Source organism: Megalopta genalis, chromosome 9 (assembly GCF_051020955.1).
Source record: "Megalopta genalis isolate 19385.01 chromosome 9, iyMegGena1_principal, whole genome shotgun sequence".
Classification (NCBI taxonomy): Eukaryota; Metazoa; Arthropoda; class Insecta; order Hymenoptera; family Halictidae; genus Megalopta; species Megalopta genalis.
The window spans coordinates 8,098,916-8,119,632 of NC_135021.1; the positions used below are offsets into that span (position 1 = coordinate 8,098,916).

A 20,717-nucleotide genomic window follows, 5' to 3' on the forward strand; every position below is an offset into this window, starting at 1 on the left:
AGAATGTTCTGTCTGTGTCTGTACTCTCTGTCTGTTCTGAAGTTGTTCTGTGCGTCTAAGAGTGTTCTGTCTGTACTCTGAGAATGTTCTGTCTATCGCTCTAAGAGTGTTCTGTCTGTCTGTACTCTCTGTATGTTCTGTGTGTCTGTCTATCGCTCGAAGACTGTTCTGTCTGTCTGTACTCTCTGTATGTTCTGTGTATCTGAAGTTGTTCTGTCTATCTGTCTATCTGTTCTGGCTCTAGAGGACCGGAGTCATGTCTCATATCACCTCGGTCCTCCCTACTTCTCTTAACCTAGGGTGGGCGGCAAGGAATTACGGTCCAATCACTGCAATCCCAAATCCAGCGAGACTGCCCCAAAACGGTGGGCCGGGAGTTAGGAGGGAGAGTGACAAAATCTGCTCCTGCGAGACCTCCCGCGCTGATGGGCCTACGTGCCCGAACAATGCCAGACCCAACCGTCATTGACTGGACCGTAATCAAGGACCAGGAGACGTTATGACGGTGTCACATGTGCCCGGGAACGGCCCGGGACAGACCCATACCGTCCGGGTACCCAAGCACATGGCCCCTGCCATAAATCCTGGCCACTTGGCCCTAACATACCGCCCACCTTGAACATGCATCGCATGTTCAACTATGTCTATATTTGATAATCCATATAAGTGTAAGCTTATGATATGATTACAATCTACGTATTCTGTGCGAATATTACAATATTTACAATGATCGAGATTTACACTATACATAGTTGCGCTACACCTCGTGTGACATTTCTAAGTGATCTAACGGTATTATACACAATTTTGTCACGGGTCGTTTAATTGTTCCGGTTGACGTTCTGACTGTTGCGACACGAATCACTCCATCTGTACCAGGGTGTACCTGGACGATTCTTCCCATGCTCCACTGTAACGGGGGTAGATTGTCCTCCTTGATGATGACCAAGGAATCCACGGCTAATTTCGACGTGGTGGAATGCTGCCATTTGTGTCGTTGCTGCAACTGTTGTATACATTCCCGCTGCCACCTTTGCCAGAAATGCTGGACCATTTGCTGGATTAGCTGGTATCTGTTAAGTCGAGTGACCTTGATATCTCGTAGGTCATGAGATGGCAGTGTTGTAAGGGCAGTACCAATTAAAAAATGCCCAGGAGTCAAAGGGTTTAGGTCTGTGGGATCTGAGGATAATGGTGAAAGTGGACGTGAATTTAAACAGGATTCTATTTGCGTCAGTAACGTATATAGCTCTTCGAACGTGAGCCTCTGATCTCCTATAACGCGTGTGAGGTGGTATTTAGTAGGCGGATTGCTCGTGTGTACCTTCTACAATGCGCGACATATGCCCTAACGTCTCATATTCTGACATGAATTCTGTATACTGCTGTCTTTTGGTCGTAGTCTATGGGTGCGTTGGATAGTCTTCCGCCCACCCTGAGTAGTCCGCCATTGTCCAGAAATACATTTAGGGACCGTAGCGCACTGGAATTTGGAAGTGCTTGTTGCGTTTGTACTAATCTGATCTCTGTCGAAAATGCCTCCTTTTGCGCAAGTAATTCCAAACGTGTTCTCGCTGCATTGATTTCTATTGTTTGGGGTTAGTTCCTCTATGTCCCAAAACCTCTCTAATTGAGATTGCAGGTCATTGAGTGTGGCTAAACAACACATATTGTTTTGTGGTAATTTCTTATCTGCCCAGGTAGGAGTGCCTCCCAAAACCCAACCGAGTTGGGTCTTTTGCAAGAGCAGGTTGGGAGTTGATTTGCGTTGACCGACACATAGCAATGTCCAAAATAGACCTGCTCCAATGAGCATATCTATTGGCCGTTGTAAATGGAATTCTGGATCGGCTAGCTCTATGTGACTTGGAATTTCTATTTTTTCTCTATGTATCTGAAAATTGGGCATGTCTGACGTGATGGTTTCTATTGATAGGCATTGTACCGTGTGTTGAGATTTATTATATCGCGAATGAATTGTTAATGTTGCTCTACCTTCTATGGAATTTACTGCCCTTCCTAATCCTGTCACTGTTGAACTTATTGCAGTCGGTTTGATGCCGAGTCGTTGGCAAAATTCCGTGGTTATAAAATTTGCTTGAGATCCCGAATCTAATAATACCCTGCATTTATGTGACTGACCACCCGTGTCCTTGACATAAACTATTGCTGTCGATAATACGGCATGCCCTATTGTATTGGCTACGTTAGCTGTGAGTACTGGGGGTTCTCGCGAATCTGATTCTCCTGTATCCGCGTAGCCTTCTTCTGCGCGTTTGAATTCGGGATTATGTAATAAGGAATGATGCTTCCTTCCACACTGTTTGCAATGACTCCGTGTACACGCCCGTACCCGATGTCCCGATGACAAACAATTGAAGCACAGCCGGGCTTCTTGCACTATCTTTGTTTTTGTATTTAAATCGCTGTTCTTAAATTTCTCACAGTTATATATCGCGTGATTGGCCTTACATGCGGGGCACCCGGCTGAGTTAACTACATGCGAAGCTATGTAGTTGTAACGAGGGGTATTATTTGTTCCTCGAGGTCGCTGGTCGACCCTGGGTGCAGCTACCTGAACACTGACCGCGATATTTGCTAAATATTTGGAACGTTCTTCTATAAACGCAGAGAATTGACCAAATGTAGGCATTTCCGACTGAGATATTATTCTCTTTTCCCATTCTCTCATGGACACTTGACCTAACTTTCTGGACAATAATGGAACTAACATGGTATCCCAAGTTTCAACCGATTCACCCAAAGACATTAACGCTATTCTATGATTTGTAGCTTCGTCCAGAAATTCCCGCAATGTGATGTCTGATTCCCTTTGAATGGATTTTAAATCAAGTAATGAATTTACATGATGCCGCTTGAGACTTGTGGAATCTTCATATCGCGACTTGAGTAATTCCCATGCATGTCTGTAATTTGTTCCGGACACGCCTAACGCTTGAATCACACGAGCCGCTACCCCCTTGAGTGAGGTATTTAAATAATGGAACCGTTGTATGTCTGTTAATGAATTATTCTCATGAATCACTGATGTAAATGTGTCTTTAAATTTCACCCAATCACTGTAATTGCCATCAAAGGAAGGCAGTTGCAGTGTCGGTAATCTAATGTTTATTGCGGTATCTGCAGTCTGCGCGGATATCGGGCTGTTCGTGGTTATCCTACTCTGCTCCGGAGTGGCACGGGCAATGACTATTTCGACTTGATCTATCAGATCAAAATACGCCGTCTCGAATTCTTCGCGCTCGATCGCGTGCGCTGCTTCGGCGTCCGTTCCAGCTACGAGGATTTCGATTCTCGTTTGAACTCTATTAAAATTGTCAAGGAGACATACATTTGCATCTAACCGTTTCTTAAGAGAACCCACCGAAGTCGTGGTCGCGAATTTGCAAATAAATGTCTTAAACCGCGTGAGTGCAGCCTTGACCGTTCCGCGCTCGATCATCAACGGTTTGAGATCTTCCGCCATAGTGATTTACTGACGCAAATGGGACTATAAAGGTACTTATCACTTGGGCTGGGATACTTGGTACTGCTGTCGATGCCTGTTGGCTGCAATGATGTTGAGCTGCTGCGTGATTGTCCTGCTGTGGTGCTGGACTTCTGTGGTGTTGCACTGCTCTGAAGCTATATGCACTGCCTTCTCTGGATGCTGTAGCCTCCGGAAGAAACTTCTCGTCACTGAGCTCCTGAGATTCCTGATTGAAGCCAGGTGTTGGTGCTCTCGTGATACACTGTGCTGCGTGGCTGTAGCCTCTGATGATCTGTCACTTTGTCTCTGCGTTCTTAGATCCGGCTCGAAGGACCAAATGCTGCGTGGCTGTAGCCTCCGATGATCTGTCACTTCGTCTGTGCGTTCTTATATCCGGCTCGAAGGACCAAATGTTGCGTGGCTGTAGCCTCCGATGATCTGTCACTTCGTCTGTGCGTTCTTGTATCCGGCTCGAAGGACCAAATGTTGCGTGGCTGTAGCCTCCGATGATCTGTCACTTCGTCTGTGCGTTCTTGTATCCGGCTCGAAGGACCAAATGTTGCGTGGCTGTAGCCTCCGATGATCTGTCACTTCGTCTGTGCGTTCTTGTATCCGGCTCGAAGGACCAAATGTTGCGGACTCATCAGATGGATGACGGAGATCCTCTGAATATTGCACTTGGTGCCGACTACCTCGAAGGACCACCCACTGTAGTGGGACTATTTGTAACGCGCAACCTAACCGTTACGCGTATCTCTCTATGTGTTCTGTTCTGTCTGTTGAGAATGTTCCTGTCTGTCTTCTGAGAATGTTCTGTCTGTGTCTGTACTCTCTGTCTGTTCTGAAGTTGTTCTGTGCGTCTAAGAGTGTTCTGTCTGTACTCTGAGAATGTTCTGTCTATCGCTCTAAGAGTGTTCTGTCTGTCTGTACTCTCTGTATGTTCTGTGTGTCTGTCTATCGCTCGAAGACTGTTCTGTCTGTCTGTACTCTCTGTATGTTCTGTGTATCTGAAGTTGTTCTGTCTATCTGTCTATCTGTTCTGGCTCTAGAGGACCGGAGTCATGTCTCATATCACCTCGGTCCTCCCTACTTCTCTTAACCTAGGGTGGGCGGCAAGGAATTACGGTCCAATCACTGCAATCCCAAATCCAGCGAGACTGCCCCAAAACGGTGGGCCGGGAGTTAGGAGGGAGAGTGACAAAATCTGCTCCTGCGAGACCTCCCGCGCTGATGGGCCTACGTGCCCGAACAATGCCAGACCCAACCGTCATTGACTGGACCGTAATCAAGGACCAGGAGACGTTATGACGGTGTCACATGTGCCCGGGAACGGCCCGGGACAGACCCATACCGTCCGGGTACCCAAGCACATGGCCCCTGCCATAAATCCTGGCCACTTGGCCCTAAAACTCTTATTGTTATATTTTCTGAACGAATTAAAACATGGATACATTAATTAAGCTTGTACCCATGTATCTCGGACCAGTGCTCTCGTGACCCTGTGCATTAAGAAGTACATGGGTTAATACACGGATATATTAACTATACGTGCATACGTGCATTTAGGGTCCGGTTAAATAGGTAATGTTCATAGTTCCCATTTTTTCACATAAGAGCATTTTCTCTAGAGACATAGTTCTATTCATTATTTCACTAGGATTATAGGGGGTCTTAAGGGTATTAAAAATTCCCACATCTCTAATTTTTCTATCCTCGTCAAGATTTGGAAAAACAGAAGGTAATTTCTGAATTGTTTCAATTAATTTACCTATACCATTTTTATTACCAACTTTTAACATATTGCTTTGCTCTAAAAGGGGTACTTTGACGCGATCAAAAATTAATTATACTTTAAAACAACAACAGAAAACAAATAAATACTTGAATGATATATAAGATTTTATGGTTTATTTTACGATGCTATGAACTATAAAATAACAGTGTTAATTTTGTTTCAAATGCTGTTTATTTAGGTTTTAACCGCTATCTTTCTGTATTCCTCTTTTTTAAAGATTGCTCGACGGTGTGCAGGATTCTTACCAAACGGGATTGCCTGGAACAAAAATTCAAAAGATGCTTAAAACTAAGATATATGTACATCGAACATTCCCATTTTTGTGAAAATTATCAAAATGATTGCTGTTTGTGTCTGACTTATCGAATTTGTACGAAAAATTTCTATGTTTTTTTTCTTCATAATTTCTAAAATTATTAGAAATTAGAAAGACACGGATCGTCAGTGTCTAATATATATATTATACTAAAGGCATCTGCAAAATTTCGAGGTAATCGGTTGATCTAATCTCGAGATATTTTGCACACCGTTTTTAAAAACATTGTTTTAAGAGAAACGTGTTTAAAGTTTCCGAACGTAATTTTTCATATGTTAACACTACGGCGCGCACGTGTACGTGAATCAGCTATAGGCTTCTTATTTATAAAAGCAATTTTTTTAAAAGGCTGGAATATTTTGTAGTTTATTTTTAACATTTCAAACGAACTGCTACGTTAGACAAGAAAAATTCGATTTTTTTTTTCAATTTCAAAGTGTTCAGGTCCCTTAATATATCTAACATTTCGTTTTGAAGATGATGCGACGAGGCAAAAGTTCAAATATGATGCGGCAAGGACAGAGGTCGAGGATGAGTCAAGGGTGAAATCAGTAATTTCAATGACAATAATAAAAATCGTCTGCACGTTTATTCATTATTAGAGGTCGTTTGCAGACCATTTGTAGGAAATGTAGAAATAGGGATTACATGTAGGGTTATGTCAAAGTTATGTCAATTATTAAATTAGCAATAGTATATATGTATGGGTAATAAAAACAAAAAACTTGATTAATTCATCAAATGTTTGTTGTAATATGTGCCTTTTCTGCAGAATCTCTTGCTATCCCTGCTGCCCGACAACGCATTCTCGTCTAGGCCTTGTAAACACAACACGTCAGAAATGTACCGTGTACACCTACAAAAACATATTTCAAGTGTCTTAAAGATGTTTCGAAACAGACGCCTTTAAATAATCTTGTTTCGGGCGTCGTTTCAACGTCTGGAATAAGATGTCTTAAAGAAGTCTATTTGAGCTCGTAAGACGTTTAGACTTGAAATGGACGTGTTAGACGCTAGGGAACCAGACCAATCGAAAATACACGTATAGAGCGCAAGTTAGTCGGACAGAGAGGATATGCGCTTATAGAGAACTGGACTGGCAAAGCGAGCTGTTCGCTCCCTGCCGAATTTCATATCTACAATTTTACGAATTGCTTGCTAGTTGCGTCTTTCCTCTGCAGTTTAGAAAAATGTAACACTGGGGTTCGCGTCGGTGAAGGTGGAAAAAAAGCGTTATTTTTCCCAATATATAAACTTTATTCAAACTCTATCTTAACTTATCGGTGGACGAATTAACAATTAAAATCTATTATTATAAACAAATATTTCGGTGAGACTACTCAAATAATCTTTAAAAAATTAACAAAAATAAATTATCCTGTTCTATATAACAAAATTAACATATTATTGTGGGAGAAAGCCCTTCCTTGTAGGTATCGTTAATAGCCTGTTCCATTTGCATCATCAAATCGCTTAGTTAACATCACGTGATTGCAATTCCCGTTATTAACATGATGGATCCTTTCAAACAGTGGAGAAGTCGATGATAAAATGATCGGAATATTTTCAAATTTGGCTAAAATTATCGCCATATCTCGAGCATTGTATGTATATAATTTCCTGTTCTTATTTTTGAAAGACGAATCATGCTCTTCATCGACAATAATTAACTTTATGTTTTTATAAGGTCAAAAAGGCTCAAGGAAGAAATAACTGTTTCCACTATTAAATGATTTAGATGAATTTCAGGTGTTTTCACAAGCAGAAAAATCAAGAGCGAGCTCGTGGATTATAAAATTAATTGCTCCTTTAACCAATTGTTTTGGCAAAGATTGCTACGGCCTGCATGTTTGCTGTGCTTCTTCAATTTCACGTTTTCGAACTACAAAAGGAATTACATTGGTTACTTGTACCACTTCTTCTATGTTCTTGCTATTTCTCGGGCTATCAAGATATTCTCTAGCTAACTCCTCTTTTATCTAGAAGATCCCAGAGAGCTTGTTGCTATTTTTACTACCTCCTTTGCTCTTACTCTGATTACTAGTACACTTACGGGTTTTTCTCTTAGGATCATTTTTTTTTGTGAACTATCCCAATCTTGTCTTTGGCCCGTTTCTACTAAGAAAGCAAAGGAGCTTTTTTAATTTTTTTTTACTTTTTTATATAGTATATTAAGTATCGCATTCGGCGAGCTATTTTTTATAAGATTATTTAAATAATCTGTTTTATTTCCTGCCTTATCAAAGCAAAGATCATGCAACTTTTCAAAAGTATGGCAAGTACCAAGTCCTCCTCCATATAAAATCTTAGATAAATCCTTTGGCATAAAAAGCTCTTTCTCAGCTAAGAAATGATTTAAAAATGATTCTTTATTAAAACAAGATTTATGGAAATTTCTTAAAATGGAAGTAGCATTATCTCCTGTCATGGATAATATGTTAGATAAATTGCATGGCTTAAAGCCTGCTTTATGGAAATCATTTAAAAGTTGTGTTTTGTTTCCATTCCCATCAAAACAGATATCATGAAAATCTTTTAAAGCAGAACAAATCTTAGTTGCTGCTCCATGCAATATTTTAGATAAATTTTTTGGTGTAAAACCTTTCTTCTCAATTAAGAAACGATTCAAATACTTTTTTGTTTTGTTTATAAAACAAAAATCATGAAATTCTTTTAAACTATTCGCTGCCGCACTCAATATACCACATAAATCGCACGGCCTAAAACCCACATTGTAAAAATCCTTTAAAAGCTGTGTTTCCTTTCTTTTCTTATTAAAAGAAATATTATGCAGTTGTTTCAAAGTAAAAGAAGCACGAGCTCCTGTTCCACATAGTATAGAGGATAAGTTACTTGGTCTAAAACCTGCGTTGTAGAAGTCCTCTAAAAGCTCTGTTCTTTGTCCTTTGCTATTAAAACAAACGCTGTGCAACTCTTGAAAAGCACCTTTAGCCTTGCCTCCTGCTCTACTTAATATGCTAGACAAGTTATGCAACGTAAAGTTACTTCCCTCATCACCGACCCCTTCAATAAAATGTTTCAAACGCTGTGTTTGATTTCCTCTTGCATCAAACCAATAGTCATATAAATCTTTAAAAGCTTCTGCAGCGTTAGCTCCTGCACCATTCAAAATACTGGACATATTAGACAGATTTATCTTCTCGTTTTCTAAAGTTTTTATATATAGTCTTTTGTTTCCTTCCTCATCAAACCAAAGATCATATAAATTTGTAAAAGTTTCAGGAGCTTTAGCTCTTGCTCCATGTAAAATACTGGAAATATTAGATAGACGTATCCCTTCCTTTTCTAACGTTTTGAAATATTGTGTTTTACCTCCTTCTTCATTAAACCAAAGATCATATAAGCCTTTAAAAGCTTTTGCAGCATTAGCTCCTGCTACATTCAAAATACTGGAAATATTAGTTAGATTTATTCCTTCTTTCTCCAGAGTTTTTAAACATTGTGTTTTACTTCCTTCTTCATCAAACCAAAGGATATGTAAGTCTTTAAAGGCTTTTGCAGCGTTAGCTCCTGCTCCACTTAAAATACTAGAAATATTACTTAGATTTATCTCCTCTCTCTCTAAAGTTTCTAGATATTGTGTTTTACTTCCTTCTTCATCGAACAAAAGGTCGTATAGGTCTTTAAAGGCTTTTGCAGCGTTAGCTCCTGCTCCACTCAAAATACTGGAAATATTACTTTGATTTATCTCTTCTTTGTCTAGAGTTTTTAGATATTGTGTTTTACTTCCTTCTTCATCAAACCATAGGTCATATAGGTCTTTAAAGGCTTTTGCAGCGTTAGCTCCTGTCACATGCAAAATACTCGACATAGTAGCTAAATTTATTCTTTCCTTCTTTAGTACCTCCAGACATATTTTCCCTTCTCCCTTAATTAAGAAACTTAAAAATTGATAAAATGCAGATATTCCTTCTCTGCCAACTACACTTCTGGCAAATTTGATTTCTTCATCAATATTTTCTACAATTTCCTGATAACTAGACCTATTATATTTTATATCTCCCAACAAATTTTCCATTATTCCCTTAGTAATAGGGCCAAATTCATGAGATTCTAACCAACGTAACGCTATTTCATGTAATTCTTCGCAATTATATGGAACATTACCCTCATCTATCCCATTTCTAATAACACTGTTCAATGCTTCCTTGTCACACTGATTAACTGCAAATATTAGTCTATCTAAAAATTTCTCTTTTATTTCTTTTTCACCCTCGCCAGAAAGTCTTCCTTCTTCTTTTTCTTTCTGCCAAAAAGGTGGCAGCTTTAACAAATTTAAAAGCCTTGTCATTTCTTTTTGCGAAAATTGATAAAGACCATTCTCATTTATACAAAAACAATCGTTAAAAATCTTATATCCTTTTTTTTTAATATTTATGTTATTGAATTGTAAAGGATAGAAATTTTTAGATCGTTCATATTTGAATTTCTTTTCTTCTGTAAGATTTAGGTCTGCATTAGTATAGATGACAAAATATTTTATATTTTCATCCTTTTCTAATTTTTCAATGAAAAGAGCGAAGCACTTATTCACAGAAAATGTATTCTTTTTCTCCTGCCGTTTAGAAGGAAATAACTGATAATAACCAATACTATTATTTGCATTGTGAGGCTTTATACAAGTAATGCTATCTTTATAATTGATAGTGACGTCAACAGATATGCCATAGTTTCTTTCCTCAAAATTGATGAGAAACATGTTTTTACGCAAGAACATATTGTGTAAGAAGGACATTAATAAATTGGATCCATATGTAATTTCAGATATATAACTTCCAAGTTTTCCATCTTTTTCTGAAGCTATTAAATCACGTAACACAATTTTTTGTAATGCTACATAACCGTCGTGAACTTTACTATTTTTTCCCATTTCACTTTTGATAATGCTGTTCAATTCTTCTCTATTAGGTTGATTAACTGCAAATACTAATTTATCCAAAAATGCTTCTTTTATTTCTTTCCGGGAATATTTCCTATCTTTTATTACTGTCTGCATAGCGGACGAAAATTCTAATCGCTTTAAAAGTTCATCTCTTATTATTTTATCTCGCGCAAATTGATAAAAACCACGCCCTTGTAGATTATCATTTGTAAAGAAAAAGTCTCTTAATATGATATCACGTTCTTCCATGCTATCAAATTTAAACGGATAAAAGTTTTTAAATCGTCCCCTTTTTAATCTGTTTCCTTTCGCAAGATTCAAGCTTGAATTAGTATAGATAACAAGGTATTCTATATCATTTGATAAATCATCTGTCTTAGAGATTAGATGTTTAACAAAACTATTAAGGTAATTATTCATGGAGAAACTTCGATTTTCTTTAGTAAATAATCTGGCATAACTAATATTATTATCTGTATAATATTTGTCTACATTTTCAATTTTTAGATGGATAGACTTCTTCTCGTAGCAAAGAACAATGTTACTAAACTTATCAATATCAGACTTTTCAAACGCTAACGATAATGAAGGATATTTATGTTTATATATGGACTTCCTTAGTAAGCAAAGAATCGACAAGTCTAATTGATACATAAGTCCAATCAATTGATGAGGAATACGTTGATAAGCATTACTCAATCCATCCCGTCTAGATCCATCTTGTAAATCATTAAGAAATTCCGAATCCTCATTGCTAGTATCATTTATATCAATGTGCCCACTTTTTGGTACCTTACTATCTTTGTCCACCATTTTTCCTTCAATTTCAGGACTTCCGCATAGAACATTTTTCAACTTTAGATTTCTTACTTCTGGACCGGAACCCATATTTCCAATGTCTTCTGCAGTAAATTCAATGTGTGGAATATATTCACAAAGTTTTCATATCCTTCTTTTACAGCATTACCCAAACATGAGCCTTTCTTCGACTGATTAACTTGTTGCGCATATTGCTTGCAACTTTCCCGTAAAGACTTTATACTGAATCCTCTACTACCTGTAATCAGATCCTCAAAACAAAAAGAAAAAAAGAAAAAAAGAAAAAGAAAACAATCTACTTTACCCGCAGCAGCTCCTATCTAAAGTCTTCAGGCAATTTCTTTCTTAATGTTTCCAAAGGTTGATTAAGCTTCTCTTGTTTCTGTTTATCCTTTACATTTTTTATCTAACTAAAAATGAAAATCGTTTCTTTAATAACAAATCATTTTAGAGCAGCAGCATCAGATGATAGATCTGGTAATCCATTTAATCCAAACATATCAAATCTACTATATTAACCAGCAGCAAAAATGATTAAAGATTATAATTAAAGGCATTATTTTATGTCGGATAATATCACTTTAATTAGTATATACTTTCATATATTTTATCATTATCGTTTTAAATCAAAACAACTACCGTGAGAACTGTTTCTAGATCAAGATTTAGAAAGGTTTTAACTATTTGTATTATTCTGCCTCCGTTGCTCTCTCTCTCTCTCCCTCTCTCTCTCTCTCTCTCTCTCTCTTTCGATGATTAGAGGAGCTTGCCAGAGACAAATATTATCTGAAGCAGAACTACATACTAAAGGAGACGATAAAGATTATTCCAACGGCGAGGGAGAAAGAGTACTGAGAAATTTCTTTGAAATTCTTTTTAATCTCTTTGAAGTAGATTTGGATCTGAAAGTCTACCAAATGCTCAAAGAGAAGAACGAAACGAACCTGATTGCTGTAACAATGAAGTTTTTGCATAATAAGCTTAAGAAATTAATCAAAAAGATTTCCAAATATGATGATTTGTGTTGGGACAAAAGGTTGGACAGAAGAGCAGGTTGCAAGACCGAGATTGCAGAATCTAAAGCCTACGTCAATGTTAGAAAAATAATATACACTTCGAAAGTTTGATTTCTAAGGAGTTCCTGTGCTTAGAGGCAAATTGAAAGGTCGAACCTAGAAGCTATACGAAAAGACTCAAAAACTTATATGCGGAACCTATACATAAACAAGTATATCGCTCAGCAACGTTTACTGCAACAATTGTAGATATTTGCGTAAACCAACAAATAGTCTCACTGTTTATTTCGGAATTGTATCGCGAGTTCCTGAATCCAGTCAAATTAGAAGAATTTTTATACTCTTACAAATTTTCATAGATTTTACAAGATTGCAAATTTTCATTGTACAACTATCATAGGAGAAACATTATATGAAAACATTGAGAAATGCTAATAAAAACGATATAATTAACAAGTTGACATATGGTGGATTAACACGTAAAGATAAAGAACAGCCTTTTTAGCTGACGAAAAAGACAAAAGAAGGGAAAGATATTGCCGTTATTACGAAACTCTCGTTACGAGAGTTTCCATCCACAGCAGCAAACCTTACCTGGATACTGAAATTACTATAGCTGAAGAAGAAAAAAGTGACAAAATAGTAAATCTAAATATTGTTTGGGTGCGTCGTATTCACACCCGATATTGCCACTCCGCGATATTAATTACCCTTCGGGTTGTAATGCTGAGTCCGCTGCGCGACAGAGTGGACCAATATTTTTGTCCGTTTGATTAGAACGGGACAAATATTTGGTTTAGAATGTGTCACTAAACAAGGATGAACTGAAACTGACGACTGCTTGAAGACTAAGGTGATGCTGACTATCGAGTGAAGACTGGCCTTTGCCTCGGGTTTGAGCTTATATACTGGTTCGTTGATCGAATACTGGAAATTGAGTGGACATTGATGCGATGGAAGGGGATGCGGAGATGACGTAGCACGCAGTACCGCAGGTAGCAAAAACCCTGGACGGCGACCGAAGCGATGCGTACTAGCCCGTCATAAAAAATGCTGCCTATGAAGGCGTACCTTGTTTAAAGGGTGTAAATGGTTTCATTGCCGGAAGGAAAGTTATGGCATCTACGACCCTAGAAACCTAACGGACGCTACCTTTTGTCAATGGCACCTCGCTTGTTGACGGACGGGCAACTCGCCTCGTTGAGTCGGAGTTTTCCCGTCAATAAATGTTTTTTCTTCTTTTGGGGAGGTGGAAGGAAAAGGGAATTCGTCCCAGAGAAAGCTGAGCCGATGCGGCCCGAAATTCCGTGGAAGGACGGAACAAATATTACAGGTACAGAGCTTCGAGCAGGAGGCAGAGCTGGAGGCAGCTATTGCCGGCCATATAACTACATCATTTGTTTGGACAAAGATAAAAGAATACCTATCTCACTCTAACCCAGGATCGAACAAAGAAGCTCATAATCCTGTCCTTGTATACAATTTTTCTATTAATTTTTAAATTCCTACTAAATTCCTCACCTATACATTTCTACCTTTTTGCCACAACCTGCATTTTTCTTATGTATCTACGCGAAATTAAGAAACTCTTATTGTTATATTTTCTGAACGAATTAAAACATGGATACATTAATTAAGCTTGTACCCATGTATCTCGGACCAGTGCTCTCGTGACCCTGTGCATTAAGAAGTACATGGGTTAATACACGGATATATTAACTATACGTGCATACGTGCATTTAGGGTCCGGTTAAATAGGTAATGTTCATAGTTCCCATTTTTTCACATAAGAGCATTTTCTCTAGAGACATAGTTCTATTCATTATTTCACTAGGATTATAGGGGGTCTTAAGGGTATTAAAAATTCCCACATCTCTAATTTTTCTATCCTCGTCAAGATTTGGAAAAACAGAAGGTAATTTCTGAATTGTTTCAATTAATTTACCTATACCATTTTTATTACCAACTTTTAACATATTGCTTTGCTCTAAAAGGGGTACTTTGACGCCATCAAAAATTAATTATACTTTAAAACAACAACAGAAAACAAATAAATACTTGAATGATATATAAGATTTTATGGTTTATTTTACGATGCTATGAACTATAAAATAACAGTGTTAATTTTGTTTCAAATGCTGTTTATTTAGGTTTTAACCGCTATCTTTCTGTATTCCTCTTTTTTAAAGATTGCTCGACGGTGTGCAGGATTCTTACCAAACGGGATTGCCTGGAACAAAAATTCAAAAGATGCTTAAAACTAAGATATATGTACATCGAACATTCCCATTTTTGTGAAAATTATCAAAATGACTGCTGTTTGTGTCTGACTTATCGAATTTGTACGAAAAATTTCTATGTTTTTTTTCTTCATAATTTCTAAAATGATTAGAAATTAGAAAGACACGGATCGTCAGTGTCTAATATATATATTATACTAAAGGCATCTGCAAAATTTCGAGGTAATCGGTTGATCTAATCTCGAGATATTTTGCACACCGTTTTTAAAAACATTGTTTTAAGAGAAACGTGTTTAAAGTTTCCGAACGTAATTTTTCATATGTTAACACTACGGCGCGCACGTGTACGTGAATCAGCTATAGGCTTCTTATTTATAAAAGCAATTTTTTTAAAAGGCTGGAATATTTTGTAGTTTATTTTTAACATTTCAAACGAACTGCTACGTTAGACAAGAAAAATTCGATTTTTTTTTTCAATTTCAAAGTGTTCAGGTCCCTTAATATATCTAACATTTCGTTTTGAAGATGATGCGACGAGGCAAAAGTTCAAATATGATGCGGCAAGGACAGAGGTCGAGGATGAGTCAAGGGTGAAATCAGTAATTTCAATGACAATAATAAAAATCGTCTGCACGTTTATTCATTATTAGAGGTCGTTTGCAGACCATTTGTAGGAAATGTAGAAATAGGGATTACATGTAGGGTTATGTCAAAGTTATGTCAATTATTAAATTAGCAATAGTATATATGTATGGGTAATAAAAACAAAAAACTTGATTAATTCATCAAATGTTTGTTGTAATATGTGCCTTTTCTGCAGAATCTCTTGCTATCCCTGCTGCCCGACAACGCATTCTCGTCTAGGCCTTGTAAACACAACACGTCAGAAATGTACCGTGTACACCTACAAAAACATATTTCAAGTGTCTTAAAGATGTTTCGAAACAGACGCCTTTAAATAATCTTGTTTCGGGCGTCGTTTCAACGTCTGGAATAAGATGTCTTAAAGAAGTCTATTTGAGCTCGTAAGACGTTTAGACTTGAAATGGACGTGTTAGACGCTAGGGAACCAGACCAATCGAAAATACACGTATAGAGCGCAAGTTAGTCGGACAGAGAGGATATGCGCTTATAGAGAACTGGACTGGCAAAGCGAGCTGTTCGCTCCCTGCCGAATTTCATATCTACAATTTTACGAATTGCTTGCTAGTTGCGTCTTTCCTCTGCAGTTTAGAAAAATGTAACACTGGGGTTCGCGTCGGTGAAGGTGGAAAAAAAGCGTTATTTTTCCCAATATATAAACTTTATTCAAGCTCTATCTTAACTTATCGGTGGACGAATTAACAATTAAAATCTATTATTATAAACAAATATTTCGGTGAGACTACTCAAATAATCTTTAAAAAATTAACAAAAATAAATTATCCTGTTCTATATAACAAAATTAACATATTATTGTGGGAGAAAGCCCTTCCTTGTAGGTATCGTTAATAGCCTGTTCCATTTGCATCATCAAATCGCTTAGTTAACATCACGTGATTGCAATTCCCGTTATTAACATGATGGATCCTTTCAAACAGTGGAGAAGTCGATGATAAAATGATCGGAATATTTTCAAATTTGGCTAAAATTATCGCCATATCTCGAGCATTGTATGTATATAATTTCCTGTTCTTATTTTTGAAAGACGAATCATGCTCTTCATCGACAATAATTAACTTTATGTTTTTATAAGGTCAAAAAGGCTCAAGGAAGAAATAACTGTTTCCACTATTAAATGATTTAGATGAATTTCAGGTGTTTTCACAAGCAGAAAAATCAAGAGCGAGCTCGTGGATTATAAAATTAATTGCTCCTTTAACCAATTGTTTTGGCAAAGATTGCTACGGCCTGCATGTTTGCTGTGCTTCTTCAATTTCACGTTTTCGAACTACAAAAGGAATTACATTGGTTACTTGTACCACTTCTTCTATGTTCTTGCTATTTCTCGGGCTATCAAGATATTCTCTTTTATCTAGAAGATCCCAGAGAGCTTGTTGCTATTTTTACTACCTCCTTTGCTCTTACTCTGATTACTAGTACACTTACGGTTTTTTCTCTTAGGATCATTTTTTTTGTGAACTATCCCAATCTTGTCTTTGGCCCGTTTCTACTAAGAAAGCAAAGGAGCTTTTTTAATTTTTTTTTACTTTTTTATATAGTATATTAAGTATCGCATTCGGCGAGCTATTTTTTATAAGATTATTTAAATAATCTGTTTTATTTCCTGCCTTATCAAAGCAAAGATCATGCAACTTTTCAAAAGTATGGCAAGTACCAAGTCCTCCTCCATATAAAATCTTAGATAAATCCTTTGGTATAAAAAGCTCTTTCTCAGCTAAGAAATGATTTAAAAATGATTCTTTATTAAAACAAGATTTATGGAAATTTCTTAAAATGGAAGTAGCATTATCTCCTGTCATGGATAATATGTTAGATAAATTGCATGGCTTAAAGCCTGCTTTATGGAAATCATTTAAAAGTTGTGTTTTGTTTCCATTCCCATCAAAACAGATATCATGAAAATCTTTTAAAGCAGAACAAATCTTAGTTGCTGCTCCATGCAATATTTTAGATAAATTTTTTGGTGTAAAACCTTTCTTCTCAATTAAGAAACGATTCAAATACTTTTTTGTTTCGTTTATAAAACAAAAATCATGAAATTCTTTTAAACTATTCGCTGCCGCACTCAATATACCACATAAATCGCACGGCCTAAAACCCACATTGTAAAAATCCTTTAAAAGCTGTGTTTCCTTTCTTTTCTTATTAAAAGAAATATTATGCAGTTGTTTCAAAGTAAAAGAAGCACGAGCTCCTGTTCCACATAGTATAGAGGATAAGTTACTTGGTCTAAAACCTGCGTTGTAGAAGTCCTCTAAAAGCTCTGTTCTTTGTCCTTTGCTATTAAAACAAACGCTGTGCAACTCTTGAAAAGCACCTTTAGCCTTGCCTCCTGCTCTACTTAATATGCTAGACAAGTTATGCAACGTAAAGTTACTTCCCTCATCACCGACCCCTTCAATAAAATGTTTCAAACGCTGTGTTTGATTTCCTCTTGCATCAAACCAAGAGTCATATAAATCTTTAAAAGCTTCTGCAGCGTTAGCTCCTGCACCATTCAAAATACTGGACATATTAGACAGATTTATCTTCTCGTTTTCTAAAGTTTTTATATATAGTCTTTTGTTTCCTTCCTCATCAAACCAAAGATCATATAAATTTGTAAAAGTTTCAGGAGCTTTAGCTCTTGCTCCATGTAAAATACTGGAAATATTAGATAGACGTATCCCTTCCTTTTCTAACGTTTTGAAATATTGTGTTTTACCTCCTTCTTCATTAAACCAAAGATCATATAAGCCTTTAAAAGCTTTTGCAGCATTAGCTCCTGCTACATTCAAAATACTGGAAATATTAGTTAGATTTATTCCTTCTTTCTCCAGAGTTTTTAAACATTGTGTTTTACTTCCTTCTTCATCAAACCAAAGGATATGTAAGTCTTTAAAGGCTTTTGCAGCGTTAGCTCCTGCTCCACTTAAAATACTAGAAATATTACTTAGATTTATCTCCTCTCTCTCTAAAGTTTCTAGATATTGTGTTTTACTTCCTTCTTCATCGAACAAAAGGTCGTATAGGTCTTTAAAGGCTTTTGCAGCGTTAGCTCCTGCTCCACTCAAAATACTGGAAATATTACTTTGATTTATCTCTTCTTTGTCTAGAGTTTTTAGATATTGTGTTTTACTTCCTTCTTCATCAAACCATAGGTCATATAGGTCTTTAAAGGCTTTTGCAGCGTTAGCTCCTGTCACATGCAAAATACTCGACATAGTAGCTAAATTTATTCTTTCCTTCTTTAGTACCTCCAGACATATTTTCCCTTCTCCCTTAATTAAGAAACTTAAAAATTGATAAAATGCAGATATTCCTTCTCTGCCAACTACACTTCTGGCAAATTTGATTTCTTCATCAATATTTTCTACAATTTCCTGATAACTAGACCTATTATATTTTATATCTCCCAACAAATTTTCCATTATTCCCTTAGTAATAGGGCCAAATTCATGAGATTCTAACCAACGTAACGCTATTTCATGTAATTCTTCGCAATTATATGGAACATTACCCTCATCTATCCCATTTCTAATAACACTGTTCAATGCTTCCTTGTCACACTGATTAACTGCAAATATTAGTCTATCTAAAAATTTCTCTTTTATTTCTTTTTCACCCTCGCCAGAAAGTCTTCCTTCTTCTTTTTCTTTCTGCCAAAAAGGTGGCAGCTTTAACAAATTTAAAAGCCTTGTCATTTCTTTTTGCGAAAATTGATAAAGACCATTCTCATTTATACAAAAACAATCGTTAAAAATCTTATATCCTTTTTTTTAATATTTATGTTATTAAATTGTAAAGGATAGAAATTTTTAGATCGTTCATATTTGAATTTCTTTTCTTCTGTAAGATTTAGGTCTGCATTAGTATAGATGACAAAATATTTTATATTTTCATCCTTTTCTAATTTTTCAATGAAAAGAGCGAAGCACTTATTCACAGAAAATGTATTCTTTTTCTCCTGCCGTTTAGAAGGAAATAACTGATAATAACCAATACTATTATTTGCATTGTGAGGCTTTATACAAGTAATGCTATCTTTATAATTGATAGTGACGTCAACAGATATGCCATAGTTTCTTTCCTCAAAATTGATGAGAAACATGTTTTTACGCAAGAACATATTGTGTAAGAAGGACATTAATAAATTGGATCCATATGTAATTTCAGATATATAACTTCCAAGTTTTCCATCTTTTCCTGAAGCTATTAAATCACGTAACACAATTTTTTGTAATGCTACATAACCGTCGTGAACTTTACTATTTTTTCCCATTTCACTTTTGATAATGCTGTTCAATTCTTCTCTATTAGGTTGATTAACTGCAAATACTAATTTATCCAAAAATGCTTCTTTTATTTCTTTCCGGGAATATTTCCTATCTTTTATTACTGTCTGCATAGCGGACGAAAATTCTAATCGCTTTAAAAGTTCATCTCTTATTATTTTATCTCGCGCAAATTGATAAAAACCACGCCCTTGTAGATTATCATTTGTAAAGAAAAAGTCTCTTAATATGATATCACGTTCTTCCATGCTATCAAATTTAAACGGATAAAAGTTTTTAAATCGTCCCCTTTTTAATCTGTTTCCTTTCGCAAGATTCAAGCTTGAATTAGTATAGATAACAAGGTATTCTATATCATTTGATAAATCATCTGTCTTAGAGATTAGATGTTTAACAAAACTATTAAGGTAATTATTCATGGAGAAACTTCGATTTTCTTTAGTAAATAATCTGGCATAACTAATATTATTATCTGTATAATATTTGTCTACATTTTCAATTTTTAGATGGATAGACTTCTTCTCGTAGCAAAGAACAATGTTACTAAACTTATCAATATCAGACTTTTCAAACGCTAACGATAATGAAGGATATTTATGTTTATATATGGACTTCCTTAGTAAGCAAAGAATCGACAAGTCTAATTGATACATAAGTCCAATCAATTGATGAGGAATACGTTGATAAGCATTACTCAATCCATCCCGTCTAGATCCATCTTGTAAATCATTAAGAAATTCCGAATCCTCATTGCTAGTATCATTTATATCAATGTGCCCACTTTTTGGTACCTTACTATCTTTGTCCACCATTTTTCCTTCAATTTCAGGACTTCCGCATAGAACATTTTTCAACTTTAGATTTCTTACTTCTGGACCGGAACCCATATTTCCAATGTCTTCTGCAGTAAATTCAATGTGTGGAATATATTCACAAAGTTTTCATATCCTTCTTTTACAGCATTACCCAAACATGAGCCTTTCTTCGACTGATTAACTTGTTGCGCATATTGCTTGCAACTTTCCCGTAAAGACTTTATACTGAATCCTCTACTACCTGTAATCAGATCCTCAAAACAAAAAGAAAAAAAGAAAAAAAGAAAAAGAAAACAATCTACTTTACCCGCAGCAGCTCCTATCTAAAGTCTTCAGGCAATTTCTTTCTTAATGTTTCCAAAGGTTGATTAAGCTTCTCTTGTTTC

General features: G+C 36.3%; 1 protein-coding gene across 1 annotated transcript in view; it reads right to left on the minus strand.

Moving 5' to 3' along the window:
• Window positions 1-757: 757 nt before the first annotated feature.
• Window positions 758-20,717, minus strand: part of LOC143260029 (uncharacterized) — a 64,182-nt gene continuing 44,222 nt past the window's right edge. The window contains exons 2-4 of the mRNA XM_076524562.1: window positions 3,524-3,716; window positions 1,354-3,297; window positions 758-1,275 (exon numbers count right to left, since the gene is read on the minus strand). Of these exons, the coding sequence (XP_076380677.1) occupies window positions 758-1,275; window positions 1,354-3,297; window positions 3,524-3,716 (2,655 nt within the window). The remainder of the gene's footprint in view (window positions 1,276-1,353; window positions 3,298-3,523; window positions 3,717-20,717) is intronic.